This window comes from Aquarana catesbeiana, linkage group LG02 (assembly GCF_042186555.1).
Source record: "Aquarana catesbeiana isolate 2022-GZ linkage group LG02, ASM4218655v1, whole genome shotgun sequence".
NCBI classification, from domain to species: domain Eukaryota; kingdom Metazoa; phylum Chordata; class Amphibia; order Anura; family Ranidae; genus Aquarana; species Aquarana catesbeiana.
Genome location: NC_133325.1, coordinates 652,810,267 through 652,825,567, shown reverse-complemented (window position 1 = coordinate 652,825,567; position 15,301 = coordinate 652,810,267). Strand labels below are relative to the sequence as shown.

General features: G+C 42.4%; 1 protein-coding gene across 9 annotated transcripts in view; it reads left to right on the top strand.

Moving 5' to 3' along the window:
- TSPOAP1 (TSPO associated protein 1) overlaps nucleotides 1–15,301 on the top strand; it is a 381,255-nt gene that overhangs the window by 226,956 nt on the left and 138,998 nt on the right. For 8 of the 9 annotated variants that reach the window (XM_073616534.1, XM_073616535.1, XM_073616529.1 and 5 more), the window contains 4 exons: nucleotides 9,280–9,366; nucleotides 10,684–10,898; nucleotides 11,337–11,446; nucleotides 11,700–11,809. In XM_073616534.1, coding sequence (XP_073472635.1) covers nucleotides 9,280–9,366; nucleotides 10,684–10,898; nucleotides 11,337–11,446; nucleotides 11,700–11,809 — 522 coding nt within the window. The remainder of the gene's footprint in view (nucleotides 1–9,279; nucleotides 9,367–10,683; nucleotides 10,899–11,336; nucleotides 11,447–11,699; nucleotides 11,810–15,301) is intronic. The other variant, XM_073616531.1, reaches the window with a different exon arrangement.

Genomic DNA, 15,301 nt, shown 5'->3' with positions numbered 1-15,301 from the left:
CACAGGTGCATTAAGATCAGTACACTTGTGCTGCATTCAGATTTGTAAAGAAAAAATTTAAAAAATCTGCATCTGAGGTTTTGTGTATAGACCATTTTTTATGCTGCTTTGTTATAACATTTACATGAGTACAGTGAAAATGCTTTCTGTTTGTGCTGCCTGTGCTTCCTAGCACAGAAGAATGCTAGCAGCAGAAGCTGCCTGCGTCCGAACAACAGAAGAATGCTAAATGGCAGAAGCTGTCTGCGTCTTAGCAATTGAAGGCTATTTGCACTGTAAATACTGTACTGTACTGATCTTGCTATTCTGCTAACTTCTGCCAGCAAGATTCTGCTTACTAGTTGTCATATTTTTATACAGCTGTGTGCATGCACCCTTTGTTGTAAAAGTTTGTTTTTTTGTGAGGAGTCAGAAAAAATATAGATTATCTGAAGAACTAGGGCTCTGCTTAGAGCAGACCAGTAAAATCCAAGAGAAATTCCATCCCAAACTTCTGCTTTACTTTCTTACATCCTCTTTAGGGAAACCAGGGAGATGTCTTTTGGAAGTATTCACAGAAATTATTGCTCATGGACACTCTAAATTATGGAGCTAATTTCAAGCAATTTTTTTCACTATTATGCCCTTTTATAGATGTTGTGTCATTACCTAAATTTCTTCTATGCACTTTTAGACCTCTATGCACTTTAGCTACTTGTCATCCGCACAAAATACATAAAGGCGCAATCCTTAAGGCAGGACAATGTTTTAAAAACGTTTTTATTTTTTAAATTTTTTTCAAATGCTCTTACGCACCCCTAGCAGATGCACAAGCACTGCACTAAAGCAATGCAGTTCACAGACAAGTAGTAAAGAGTCAATGAAATTAGCTCTGTACCAAGTGATAACCGCACATGTAAACAATGGCAGCCGGCTTTCACTTTCCTCACACACCAATCAGGGCATGAGAAAAAAAAAACTTTCATAATGCATCCAGTACCAGTGTAAACTGGTACTAGTGTCATTCAGATTATTACATGTATATTTTATATCCATGCAGTGTATGTACCTAAATTTGACTTGGTATCAGCCTTTTTCAATCTCCTGTATGCCAGAAGCTAATCAGTTGTGCTGTGCTGGGCACGTTCTAACAAACTCGCTGGTAGAGCTGTAGAGTGATAAACAGATGAACTCATCAGTGTTCTGCTTCTCTCTTCATGCTCTAGTCACAGACTGGGGGAGGAACAAGACCTTTAAGTGTCACAAAGAAACATCGGGTCTCCTGCCTTGCCAGACAGGGCAGAGGTGTCAAAAATAGGGTTTTTATAACAGCTTACCTGTAAAATCCTTTTCTTGGAGTACATCACGGGACACAGAGCACCATAGTAATTACTATGTGGGTTATAGGCCACCTTCAGGTGATGAACACTGGCACACCCTAAACAGGAAGTTGCCTTCCTATATAACCCCTCCCATACCGGGAGCACTTCAGTTTTTGTAGCAAAGCAATATACATATACCCCAGAAGAAGAGGGGAGGGATCTCTGTGTCCCGTTACGTACTCCAAGAAAAGGATTTTACAGGTAAGCTGTTATAAAAATCCTATTTTCTTTATCATACATCACTGGGCACAGAGCACCATAGTAATTACTATGTGCAATGTCCCATAGCAATGCTATTTGAGGGGAGGAAGAGACAACCCGTAGGGCGCCAACAGACTTGAGGACCTATACTGCTGTCTGCAACACACTGCGCCCAAAGACGATATCCTCATGCCCTTTGTTTACATCCACTTGATAAAATCTGGTGAATGTATGGACTGCAGACCAAGTTGCGGCCTTGCAGATCTGAGCCATGGAGGCTTGGTGACTCACTGCCCCAGAAGCACTAACTGCTCTAGTAGAGTGCGCTTTGACATGAAAAGGTGAAATCTTACCCTTTAAATCAACCAACCTCACTCAACCAAAGCAAAAAGAAGATATTGACACAAACATCACACAATCACTGAATTTCTCTCTGACTCCAATCACCACTGACACCACCAAAAACATCGTCAGAAGCCTTCGAGACAGCACATCACCAAACGACATCATTCCCACAAAACACCTGAAAGAATGTTCTGACATCTTGGCTCCTACGATAACACCCCTCATAAATCAGTCATTCAAAGAAGGGATTGTTCCGACCATCCTCAAGCAAGGCATCGTCAAACCCATGCTAAAGAAACCCAACCTCGACCCTAATGACCCTAACTACCGCACACCGATAACCAGCCTCAACACCATCTCCAAGATTATGGAGAAAGCAGTACAACAGTTACAACGCCACCTGGACACACACAAACTCCTGGACCCTCTGCAATCAGGCTTCCGCCCAGGCCATGGCACAGAAACGGCACTTCTCAAAATATGGGACGACGCCCTCGAAGCAGCAGATGACGGAGAATCATGTCTCCTGGTACTGTTGGACCTCAGTGCAACATTTGATACAGTAGACCACAATACTCTACTCGTCCGCTTCACAGAAGTAGCAGGAGCCACAGATCCTGGTCTACAATGGTTCGCATCCTTCTTAGAGAATCGCTCTCAGACAGTGAAACTAGGAGCCTTCACCTCGGAAACCCGCACAATCTCCTGTGAGTCCCTCAAGGTTCACCCTTGTCACCAGTGCTCTTCAACATCTACATCCACCCACTCCTCAAAATCATCAGAAAATTGGACCTCTGCTTCCACTCATACGCTGATGACACTCAACTCTACTTCCGCATCACTGGACAAAAAGACCATCATCAGTAACTACAGAAATGCCTCACTTTGATAGATGACTGGATGACCACTAGCTCCCTCAAACTCAACGGTTTAAAAACAGAACTTCTTCTCCTACACGCTAACCAAAATTCCAAAACAAAGATCCTGTGGACACCTCCCACCATCTTTGGACAGACCATCTCTCCAAGCACCAAAGCCAAGAGTCTCGGAGTCATCTTAGACTCAGAAATGTCAATGGATGCACAAATAGGATCAGTAGTTAGCGGATCTCACCATCTCCTCCGCCTGCTACGTAGACCCATCCCCTTCATCCCAGAAGAGGACAAAGGAGCAGTAGTTGGAACTATCATCAATTCCCGACTCGACTATGCAAATTCCCTCTACATAGGATTACCCCAATATCAGCTTGCGTGCTTACAACTCATCCAAAACACGGCGGCAAGACTGCTAACAGGAAAAAAAAACCTAGGAATCCATCTCCCCATCCCTGAGGAGCCTGCATTGGTTAACCGTAAAGAATCGGATCACATTCAAGACCCTCTGCCTCACCCTCAAATGCATACAAGGAAACGCTCCTCAATACCTTCAAGAGAAAATAAAACACTACACACCCAATCACAGACTTTGATCATCTAACCAAAACCTCCTCCTCATTCCCAAATACCGCTACAAATCAAAGGGAGAACGAAGATTCGCAGTCCAAGGACCACGGCTATGGAACACTCTTCTGACTTACATCCGCATGGAAGAAAGCCATCAGGCCTTCAGAAAAAAACTCAAGACCTATCTCTTCTAAGAAGCTGACAACACAGAACGGATCTAGCACCTTGAGGCGATTCAGTTCGCATTTGCAGCGCTTTAGAAATCATTCATTCAACCATTATGCCTGAATTATAACTTACCAAATCCACTTAGCAATAGTGGCTTTTGACGCTGCCTGTCCCTTCCTAGGACCCTCTGGCAGCATAATAAAACATCAGTCTTTCAGACGTGAGCAGTCATCTTTAGATAGACCTTGACCGCTCTCACTGCATCAAGACAATGTAGTGAATTCTCTACCCTAGACCCTGGTTTTGGAAAAAAAAAAACGACGGTAGGACAATATCTTGGTTTAAGTGAAAACCTAAAACCACCTTAATAATTAAATATGGCTTCTTTACAGGAAAGAGCGGCCAACTCTGATACCCTTTTGCAGAGGGTATAGCAACCCGAAACGCTATTTCCCTTGTCAGAAGGACCAAGGGAGTATGCTGTAACGGTTCAAAGGGCTGTTTTTGCAATACTGACAAAAAACTAAGTTCAAGTCCCAAGGGTTGTCTAACTGGCAGAATAAGCCACATTACACCTTATATAAAAACCCCGGACCAAAGAATGCGAAGCAAGCGGTTTTTGAAATAAGACCGATAAAGCAGAGACTTGGCCCTTAATAGTACTGAAGGCCAGCTTCATTTGTACTTGTAGAAAAAAACAAGAACTCTACCTAAGTTATATTTCCGAGGGTGGCAAGCCCTTGGATTCACACCAGGAAATATAAGCCCTCCAGAGTCTATAATATATAACTCTGGAAGCCGGCCTCATTAATGAAGGTAGAAATCACTGACCCGGAGAGACTACATATTTTCAGAATGTGGGCTTCAATAGCCAAACCGTCGAACTTAGAGTTTGTAAGGTAGGATGGAATATCGGCCCCTGTGAGAGTAGGTCTGGCCGTAGTGGAAGGGACCATGGATCCTCCACCATCTTTATGATTTCTGCATACCAGGACCTTCTGGGCCATGCTGGGGCTACAATAATTACCGGCTTTCTTACCAGTTTGATCCTGCAAAGAAGCTGTGGCAGCAACTGAATAGGGAATAAAGCCTAGCTCAGTGAAAACTGACCCCATGGGTTCACCACGCATCTGTCACACATGCGAGTGGATCCTTTGTCCTTGACATAACGTTGACCAACTACATGTTGAACCTGGACGCCAAAAGATCTACGTCCGGGATCCCCCATCTTTGGCATATAGCCAGAAAGAATTTCGGGGTGAAGGGACCACTCCCCCGGGAACAACTGCTGGCGACTCACGTAGTCCGCCTGCCAATTCTGTATTCCTGGAATGAAGACTGCCAATAGGCAAGGAACATCCTTTTCCGTCCAAGCTAGAATATGGTCCACCACTCTCTGAGCTGCTTGACCCTTAGTGCCCCCTTGGTGATTGATATAGGCCACAGCTGTGGCATTGTCGGATTGGATCCTGACAGGACAATCCCGTAACCTGAATGTTCATATCCTCAGAGCCAGATGCGCTGCCCGAATCTCTAGGATGTTGATGGGCAAGGCTTTTTCGGTTCTGGACCACTGTCCCTAGACAGTTGTCTTTTCCAGTACTGCTCCCCAACCTGAAAGGTTGGCATCTGTCGCACCATCTTTCCTAACAACCTCATGCAAAGGCGAATGGAGGGATCTCCTTTCGACCTGACCACCCGCACCAGCTCTCTTATGGAGTTGATCTTTGCCTGAGGCTAGAACACCTTTTTCTGGGCCGTGTCTATGATCAGACCCAAGTACTCCAGCCTTTTTAACGGTTTTAAGGAAGACTTCTCTAGTTTGAGAATTCAACCCAGATCAGGTATTTGGTTGTAATGCGCACACTTTGCTCCAAACAAGCCACCGACTGGTCTATTAGCAATAGATCGACTAGGTACGCCAAGACTGTTATGCCCTGTGCCCTTAACCTGACTAGAGGTGAGGCCAGAACTTTTGTAAACACCCAGGGGGCTGTAGCTAGCCTGAAGGGCAAGGCTACAAACTAAAAATGCTGCTGTTCTACCTTGAACTGCAGAAACCCTTGGTGAGTGGGAAATATAGGGACATGCAGATATGCATGCCTGATGTTGATATACGGCAGAAGTTCTCCTCCTTGTAGGATAGAAACCACTGATCTGATCGACTCCATGCGAAAGGAGCGGATCTTCAGGAACTGATTTAGATTTTTTAGATCTAGAATGGGTCTGGCATCTCCATTCAGTTTTGGTATCGTAAAGAGGTTTGCATAAAGTCCCCAAACCTTGCTCTTCTGTGGGGATTTGTATGATCACCCCCTGAGCCAGTAATCGGTCTAGTGCCCGAAACAGAGATTGCCTTTTCGCTGGATCTTTGGGAACGTTTGACCTCAGAAAACGAGACGGTGGAAACTCCCGAAATTCTAGTTTGTATCCTATAGACACCGTGGAGATGACCCATCTGTCCTGAATTTCCTCTTGCCAGACTTCTGAGTATTTCAGAAGTCTTCCCCCCACTCTGGCAAGGGGGGGCGCCCCTTCATAATGAGGCTTTAGAATTCTGCTTTGCAGATTTCCGCCCCCAGGACTTCTTTTGTACTTGGGCCTGACCTCGAGGCTTTCCTCTAGAGTCTGACGACGGAGGCTGTCGCCACTCCCTAGAGGCGGATGCCCCTGATGCAGGAGAAATAGTCTGCTTGAATTAAGGGCGTTTATACTTTCTTTTGACTGGCAAAAGAGTACTTTTCCCACTAGAAATAATTTGGATGTATTTGTCCAAATCATCCCAAAATAGCCGATCCCCATGAAAAGGAAAACCAGTCAGGAGCCTTTTGCATGGTGCTTCGGTTGACCAATTTTTTAACCACAGGATCCTACGCATGTGTACTAGCACAAGTGCAAGGCGGGACACCTGGTGAATAGAATCTTTCATGGCGTCTATAGCAAAACATAATGCTTTTTGGTAGTTTGGCCAAATCCAGGGCTTGTTGTGCAGGAACCTCCTTAAGGGCCTGTCTAAACTGGTCCTTTAGGGACTGACAGATGCCTATTGCAGCGACTGCAGGCTGAGTAATGGCATCTGTCAAGGAAAAAGAGGATTTTAACAGGGTTTCCAACCTTTTAACTGTGTTGGATCCTTAAGAATTTGTGCATTGTCTACTGGACAAGTTAGACTTTTATTCACACTGGAAATCGCAGCGTCAACTGCTGGTACATTCCATTTTTTGGTGAATTTCTCCTCCATAGGATAGAGTTCTGTGAATCTCTTTGGAGGGAGAAAATGCTTATCCGGGTGATCCCATTCAGCAAAAATAATCTTTTCTAGTAATGCATGGACAGGAAACGCATGCAAAGGCTGTGAAGGTTTTAATGAATCTAAAGAAGAAACAGAACTTTCAGCTGACTCCGTTAGGGGTAGCTTGAAAGTGGAACGAACCATGTCCATCAGAGATTGTACCAGCAATTTCTCAGATTTCGAGGCTGAAAAAGGTTCATCTACCGTTTTCTCTTCCGCAGAGGAGTAATCGGTTTGTTTTTCCTCCTGATCACCTGAGGGTAACACATCATCCTCTACCTACTGTCCCCTTGGTAAAGGGTCTAAGGTGGGAGAGGGGTATCTAACACGCTTCCTATCCTCTTGGATGGAGGATGCGATTAAAGCCGCTAATCTTCCTTTTAGACCCAGCAGGGCAGAGGAAAATGCAGTCACGTATACAGGGGCTGAGATGTGATAAGCAGCTGCATCACCAATTGGTTCAAATGACTCACCCTGGCTTGCCACATCTGATATTTCAGGAGAGGATGACAGTGTGGAGGCACAACTGGAGTTCCCAGTGCCTGGGGGTGAAATTTTTGGTACCTTCTTTGTGGTGTCTTCTTTGGGATCCATAGTGCTAAGCATAAAAGCAGAGGCACTAAGTAAATGCACTACTTGCTGAGCAATAGTCTAGCATACAATGCCGCTAATAGAGTTCATCTTGGTGCTGAGTAAAAAGTGTTTCCTTTACTGGGAAAATGCCTGTTTGCAGCGCCTTACGTGACCCCACCGCTCCTGTGTGATCTGCAGCTGTATCTCCAGCTCTTTCGCTGAGGAGAGTTGTATCTTTTTGTGTATGTGCTGCCGAAGCAAGCACTGTTTGTATCTGCAAAATCTGTGTCCCCTGCGCTGTGTGTCTCGTGGACGCTACGTCCCGCACATGTCGCCGTGCTTAAGCCACGCCCCCTCCGCAAATCAACCCGCCCCCCCTTTTTCAATTTTGAAGTGGCTCCCGCGCATGCAAGTGGCGTTTGGGTCTTGCCAGTCGGCAGACCCAGTGCGAGGAGAGGGGGGAGGGGGAGGCCTGATCATTCACCACTGTGACGCAGAAAAAACACGATACACATACAAAATATATGGGAAGCCACCGCACCCCCCGAGGAGGGGGGGTTAGGGGGGATTACACTTGATGTACCTGCTAGCCCCTTCCCTCGGGGAAGAATACATTACTTCTTTCCTGATAGGAATCCCCTGACGAGCTGCATGAATGAGACCACACACCTGCTCTTAGGCATTCACAGAGCTGACTGAGTGGCAGTGTTAAAGGTATGTACATTTACTCCCTCTAGTGGAGACTTTAAGGCATGACAACATTTTAATCATGGAAGAAAAAACCATAGGTGGACTTTTTACAGTTCCTAGGCTTCTTCCCTTACCTTATCCTTGCCACAGGATACTGCTGAAGTCAGACAGATCCAAACTTCACCCATCACGGCGGGCTGCGTTAGCAAACCCTCAAGGACCGGGTCCCTTTTTATTGGGGTTCCACTCCCTTGGACCTGTATTAGCACCCCACCTGGAAAAGCTTTTGGTAATGTAAGCATGACCAAAAAGCCCGGGGTCTAGCCCTGCAAGGAGAGGCATTACAGGCAAAACCTCGTGCTTCGTATACGAGGCTGGGTACCATCCACCTTGGCCTCAGTGGCACTATGGATGAATCTGGTCTATTGAGGCTGTTTAAATCCAGCAAGGATCCCTCCAGCAGAGCTCTTTAGAGCACATCTTCACTCGTGACCAACACCTTAGACACTGGCGAAAAAAAACTGAGGTGCTCCCAGTATGGGAGGGGTTATATAGGGAGGCAACTTCCTGTTTAGGGTGTGCCAGTGTCCACCTGAAGGTGACCTGTAACCCACATAGTAATTATTATGGTGTGCTGTGATGTACGATAAAGAAATTGCAGTATTGGTTAAACAGAACTACAATCAAAGCTCATCTTATTGAGCACAATTTTCAAAGCTTCTACACAAGGATAAGGATCCTTATTTTAAGCTGTGTGGCCAGAATTTTCAAATCTTTTTGGACTCTGCTGGAAAAAAGTTTGTCAAAATAAGCATTCTTATCCTAGTGTGTTAACGCTGTGTATTGTGCCTGATTATTTTCAGGGATTATTAGATTTTGGGCTGCATCCTATGGAATTAAGGCTTCTTGTGGATTATTTTTGTGTAAAGTACAGAATCTTCATCTGGATTCCTCTTATGATTTATTGCACTTTTGTTGCAATTTAAATCTGCTTTAACAGTTAACAATATGTATCTTTTTTTTGCAGTTCATAATTTTTATTTTAAACTACATCAAAGTGCTTTACCTGGTGGATAACGCCTTTTAGAACTAGGGCTGATAATGTCATCAATGTATTTTCTTTAATCAGCTCGGCAAAGATGCAAAACAATGACTGACTAATGCTTTACAGTGTTATGACTTCTAATGCCCAGTCCTTTTTTTTTAGATGAGTTCTCCTCCTGGGATGTGATCAGTTGGGTAGACATTAGTCTGGATGGCAGCAGTCCAAGCTTTATTTATCTCTCATTTGATGGTATTCAATTTAGGACCTGTTTGTGTTAATGCAACCTGGTGTTGGTGTGGGGTAGTGCACAGAGTATGTCAATGCACCCAGTAATTTTGCATGGCATGTGTCACCAATGTGAAGGTCTTCCTGCATGTTTGTTGTAATATTTGACCTGGACTGCTATGCCCTGTTTTGAAGGTATAGGCCTTTGCATTCAGGTCTGGTGTGCTAGTGCGTTTTTGCCATTTAAAATGGCAAAGATGTGTATATTTAGCTTTAAATAAAATACCAGATCAACTAAAATGCTGATAGATATAAATGCTCATAGATATCCTTTCAATGGCTCTTCAAATGAATTATAGGACAAAAATGACTAATCTGCCTTCAAGGCTAGACTCATCATACTTTTGGACTAAATTCTTTACAATTCCAATTCTACATACCTCTGTCCATTTAATTTTGGTTGTAGGTACCAAAGTCATAGTGGGTTTCTCTTTAAATTGGGTGAAAAGACTTTCTCCATCCCATTGTTACATAATCCATCAGCAATTTACAAATCCCAACAGCAGTTTAATCCAATGTTTTTACTGGACTGTGACAGCAGTTTGTCATAATTCAAAGCTAGTTAGGAGATTACAGTGCAAACTAGATACATGATGTTTTTTTCAGAATCTTTCTAAACAGCAGTGAGCATGTGCATACCGGTACATGGGCTACTCACATGGTTGTTTGTAAATATTTATGTCTATCAACTAAGTGGCTATTTCATACAGACAATTGAATGCTACAAGTGTTTAGGTAGTACAATGTATTTTTTTTAGTTGGACCAACTAACCTGTGGAGCCTTTGCTTTGGGGTATGTAGTCATCTAAGTTTTGGAAAAATAAAAGCAAACGCATTAAGGAAGGGAAAACCAACATGTCTGATTTGCAACAGCAACCGTAGGTCCCTTTTTTTTTTTATTCATTTTTATACAAGACACAGGAGAATTTCAAGAAAGCGTTCCAGAAGATGTTGTAGGTCCCTTTTTAATGCAGGGTCTCATCATACTCTTATCAAGACTTTAGTTGTTTTAAACAGTTTAATATGTTGCTGGCAGTATATTGAAATTCTGATATGCAGGTAGTTCAGCATAGCATTCTCACTTGCACGTGCCAGCTTGTCTTTTCTCATTTTGTAAAAAAAAAATGTATTAGATTTAGTCACACTTACCTTTTATCCGTGACACAAAGGGTGAAGGGATTTGCTTTTTAAATATTGTTAAATTACACTTAGATCTGTAATATTGCTTTGCTGATGGGTAAAAGATGGATTCAAACTGTAACTGTTACTTTTTAATTGCAGATGTGAATGATTCAGTCTTTCGGATTGCAAATGAAAAGAATAAGCCTGATCAGGAAAGAAGGTTGCCTGAGACACCAGAGCCAAGCTCCAAGGTCAGCAATGTTGAGACCCCAAAACATGCAGCTGCCAAAGAAAAACAGAAGCCTGAAGCACCACACACCTCATCGAAATCAGAATCCATACATGAGAGTTCCAAATCCTGTCCCACACCAGAGGTAAAATATGGTCCCCGTTCTGCTTTCCCTAATCGGCTACAATGTGTGATTGCTGGGTGTCATCATGAGTGTTCCATGCACAATATAAGCTAAAAAATGCCAGAAAAACGCTAATTCTTGCCAGCTTTTAGCAGCAGTTGGGAGCATTTAGCGTTATTTTTTGCTGGCAAATCGCTCCCAAATATTCAAAAGTTGTTTTTTTTTTTTTTCTTTTTTTCTGCTCCTAGAAGCTGCAGCTTCAAAAACCGTTCTAGACTAAAACAGTGTGCATGGACACAGGATTTGCTTCTAGAGGCAGAAAAAAAGCTCAAAAGCTTCTGCTAGGAGCATTTTTTTAAGCTAGTGTGTCAATGATTTTGTCAAACTGTCCACTGTTGGAGTTCCAAACATTGTAGTGCGAAGCTAGTTTTTCCAGAATGTTAATATCTATTTTGCCAGGTGGACACTGCCAGTGAAATGGAGGAGCTGGAGCCAGATAGCGTGTCAATAAATCCAGAACCTGAAACCCGTCCCACTGCCAAGTTACAAGTCTTTCTTGCACGATACAGGTGAGTGTATTTGAGTAATATCTGTCATAATGAAGGATGTGTTTAGCAACATTCTGCTGGGTCCTTTCAGCTACTTAAATGAATCCTGTCTCTGGCCCCAAGTCGGGAGCATAATTCTCACCTACAACAGGTATATTTGTGGTATGCACCATGATGTTGCAGCTTGTCAGTTGACCAGTATAGCATATTGGTACCTTGATAATATCGTTAGTAAGTTTATAATATATATATAATTTTTTTTTTTTTTTTTTAGCTATAATCCATTTGATGGGCCCAATGAAAATCCTGAAGCAGAACTGCCTCTCACAGCTGGTGAATACATATACATCTATGGTGACATGGATGATGATGGATTTTATGAAGGTAGGTGAACTTAGATGCACTATTACCTATTAATATATCAACGTGACACTGTTGCCAAACTAAAATGTAGACAAAAACCTCCCCTCTAAAGAAGGTTTTTTTTTTTTTTTTATTTATTTTCTGTCACCAGTAGGGTTACAGTAAGAACAAAGAAGTCCAATTGTAAACATATGCATTCTGACTTGCGTAAGATAACATATCCACAGTTATGACAATGGTGCTTATAGGAGTAATAAAGCAGAACTATAGGCAAAACTTTTTTTTTTTTTTTCATTTTGGATAGCGTAGGAGAGGGTTATAATCCCTGTCAGATTTTTTTTTTTTTCGCCATCTGTGTCCCATTGCGGAGATCTCCCTTTACTTCCTGTCCTATAGCCAAATAGAAAGGGAGAGGAAATCCCCACAAATTAAGGGAATTCCTTGGGGGCCCCCAGGTCACCAGAACTATTGTACCCATTGGAAGATTTCCCCTCTATTACTTTTCTGGGGACAACCCAAAATGTGAGATTTTCTTTTACTTTCACTTTCAATGATAACTGTAAACAGGACAAATAGAGATTGTGACTCTCCATAACAGGGCCACAGACAACAATAAAAACTGATAAGTGTTTTAATACCTCTCCACTCCATCCAAAAACCCCAAAAAAGTTTTGCCTTTAGTTATACTTAAAAGCTACCAGGTGTCAAGGGATCAAGTGCACCACATCCCAGAAGAAACTAACAATTTCCAACATATAAAAAAAAAATGATTTTCAAGGTGCCATAATCGGTACTCATAAAAGTAACATGTAACATTTAAGTAAATAAAACAATTTATTGTATTTACAAACTGATAAAATACCATCAAGATACAAATATTATACATTATAAATAAATAAATACACATAATGACATTGAAGTAAAATTTTTTGTTTTGTTTTGGGAACCATGAGAGGGGGGAGGGGGAAGGAGGAGAAAATGGAAGAGAGAGGGAAATCAGAATGAATCTGTGAGAGAGAAAAGGAAAAAAGAGGGAAAAGAGAAGGGGGAGGAAAGGGGAGGGGGAAAAGAAATAATCTCTCTAATAAAGATTAAGGTACATGAATATAATGTACCCTAACAATAGAAGGGCGATAAGGAAAAGGTAGGGGAAAGGGAAACAGATAGCGGTTGCCCTCATTAAACTGATGGCATAAAGAGACGAAGCGAGTAGAGGAGGAGGACATTTTATATAAAACAGTTATAAAAAATAGATAGGGAGAGGAGATGCCGGGTGAGGAGGGGAGGGACGTATCAATTGAGCTGGGTCTGAAGTAACGGTTTAATTCCTTTTATTTCTTTCTGTCGTGCAGGTGATGCACGATAGAAAAGCTGGATCAGGGGACTAAGGGTACAACATATGGAATCATATATGATGGGTGAATGAGGATCAGAAAAATTGGTTGATTAAAAAATATTTTCCATGTCGTAGGAAATAAGGAAAAAGTGCGGATTTGGTAGAGGTTATAGAAAGAGTTTTATGTGGAGGGCACTGTGTAAGATCTCAGTGCACAGACTCTTGCCTGTTTGACAACACCCCCATAAAAAACACCTCTCCTCCGGGTGGAGGTAAAGTCAGAGGCGTTGTGGGTTTTTTTCCTTAGGGGTAGAGGACTGGTCCAGAGTTGTACCCAGCCACCTACCCACCCGAAGAGTTTTTACTCCTAGGGAGGGGGAATTATTATATTTGAACTTCTAATTTTTTTTTTTTTGCCTTTTCCTCCCACTTCTTCTCCTCTCTCTCAAATCTAGCCGACTATAGAAATGACTAAGATAACCTTTATATCATATAATGTCAAGGGACTGAATATCCCAGAGAAACAGATAACACTCATGGCGGAATTAGGAAGACTTAAATCCCAAATTATTTTTTTACAGGAAACACATTTTAAGAGAGACAAAATCCCAAGTTGCAAAAATTCACAGATTCCTGACAGTGTATCATAGTACATCTCAAACCTCTAAATCCTGTGGGGTTTCTATTATAATATCAAAACAGATGTCATGGAAGGAATTGGGGGTAATCACCAAGGAGGGAGGACATCTCCTTATAGTGAAAGGAATCCTGGGCCATCAAAAAGTCACGTTGGTAAACTTATATTTACCAAATGAAGATCAAGTAAACTCCCTGGAGTTACACCTGCAGAAAGTGCAACAACATAGGAAGGGAGTTTTAGTGTTGGGTGGCGACCTTAACATGGCCCTAGAGCCGATGAGGGACACATCAAAAGGATCCTCTCATCTATCATACGTCAAACTGAGGAAAACGAAAAAACTTTTACAGGACCTGCATTTGATAGATAGCTGGAAGGGCGGTTCATGCACAGGACAGAGATTAAACATTTTTCTCGGCAAAGTATAACACATATACCAGAATTGATTAAGTTCTGATCTCCCAAAACATAATTACATCCCTTATAGAAGTGTTGATGGGATCATTTACCCTTTCAGATCATGCTCCGACAAGTTGTATGCTAGAAATAGGGGAGGCAGAACCCAGAGAGTGGCATTGGAAGATCAATGAAATTCTCCTTAAAGAGACTGAATATGAGAGTAAACTAAAACAAGAACTGGACTCCTTTTTTACATTAAATGACACTGGGGAAACAACGCCCTTTTGTATATGGGATGCACATAAGTGCGTCATGAGAGGCATGTTTATCTCCATGGGGGCACATAGGAAACGGAAACTTAGTGAGCAGAATGATTCGCTGCTTAAAAATATTGGGGAACTGGAAGCTGTGCACAAAAAATCCCAGGCACAATTAATAGAACAGGAATTAGCAGATCTACGCGAAAAACTGAATCCCCTGCTTATAGACAAAGCTAAAGCCAAATTAACGTGAGGGAGACGGACATTCTATGAATTTGGAAATAAACCAGGGAGAATGCTTGCAACCGCTCTTAGAGAAACTACTACACGAAACTATATCACACAAATTAAAACGCAGAGTGGTAAAATGGTTAACACCCCACAGAAAATCGCTCAGGTGTTCAAGGAGTATTATGAGAGCTTGTACCATTTAGAAGGGGAATCCACCTCAGAAAATGCTCAAAAGAAATGGGAGGTGGCTAGGGAGTATATTAAAGAGACAGAAATGCCAAAACTGACTGAGGAGATAATTCATTACGCTAAGAGAAGCGAATCCCGACAGAAACGTTATTGGCACACATAACAGTTATTCCAAATGAAGGGAAGGATCCCTCTCAATGTCATAGCCATCGTCCTATCTCATTGCTGAAAGTTGATCTAAAAGTGTTCACAAAGATTTTAGCCATGAGATTAAAAGATCACATCCCGGGCCTAATACATCTAGACCAGGTAGGAGTCACCCCTGGGAGAGAGGGAAGAGAGAATGCACAGCGGGTGGTGAATACAATCTACCTTGCACAAAGGCAGCAGAAACCAATGGTGATAGTTTCCGCTGATGCGGAAAAAGCCTTTGACAGGGTAGATTGGATTTTTCTAAAAAT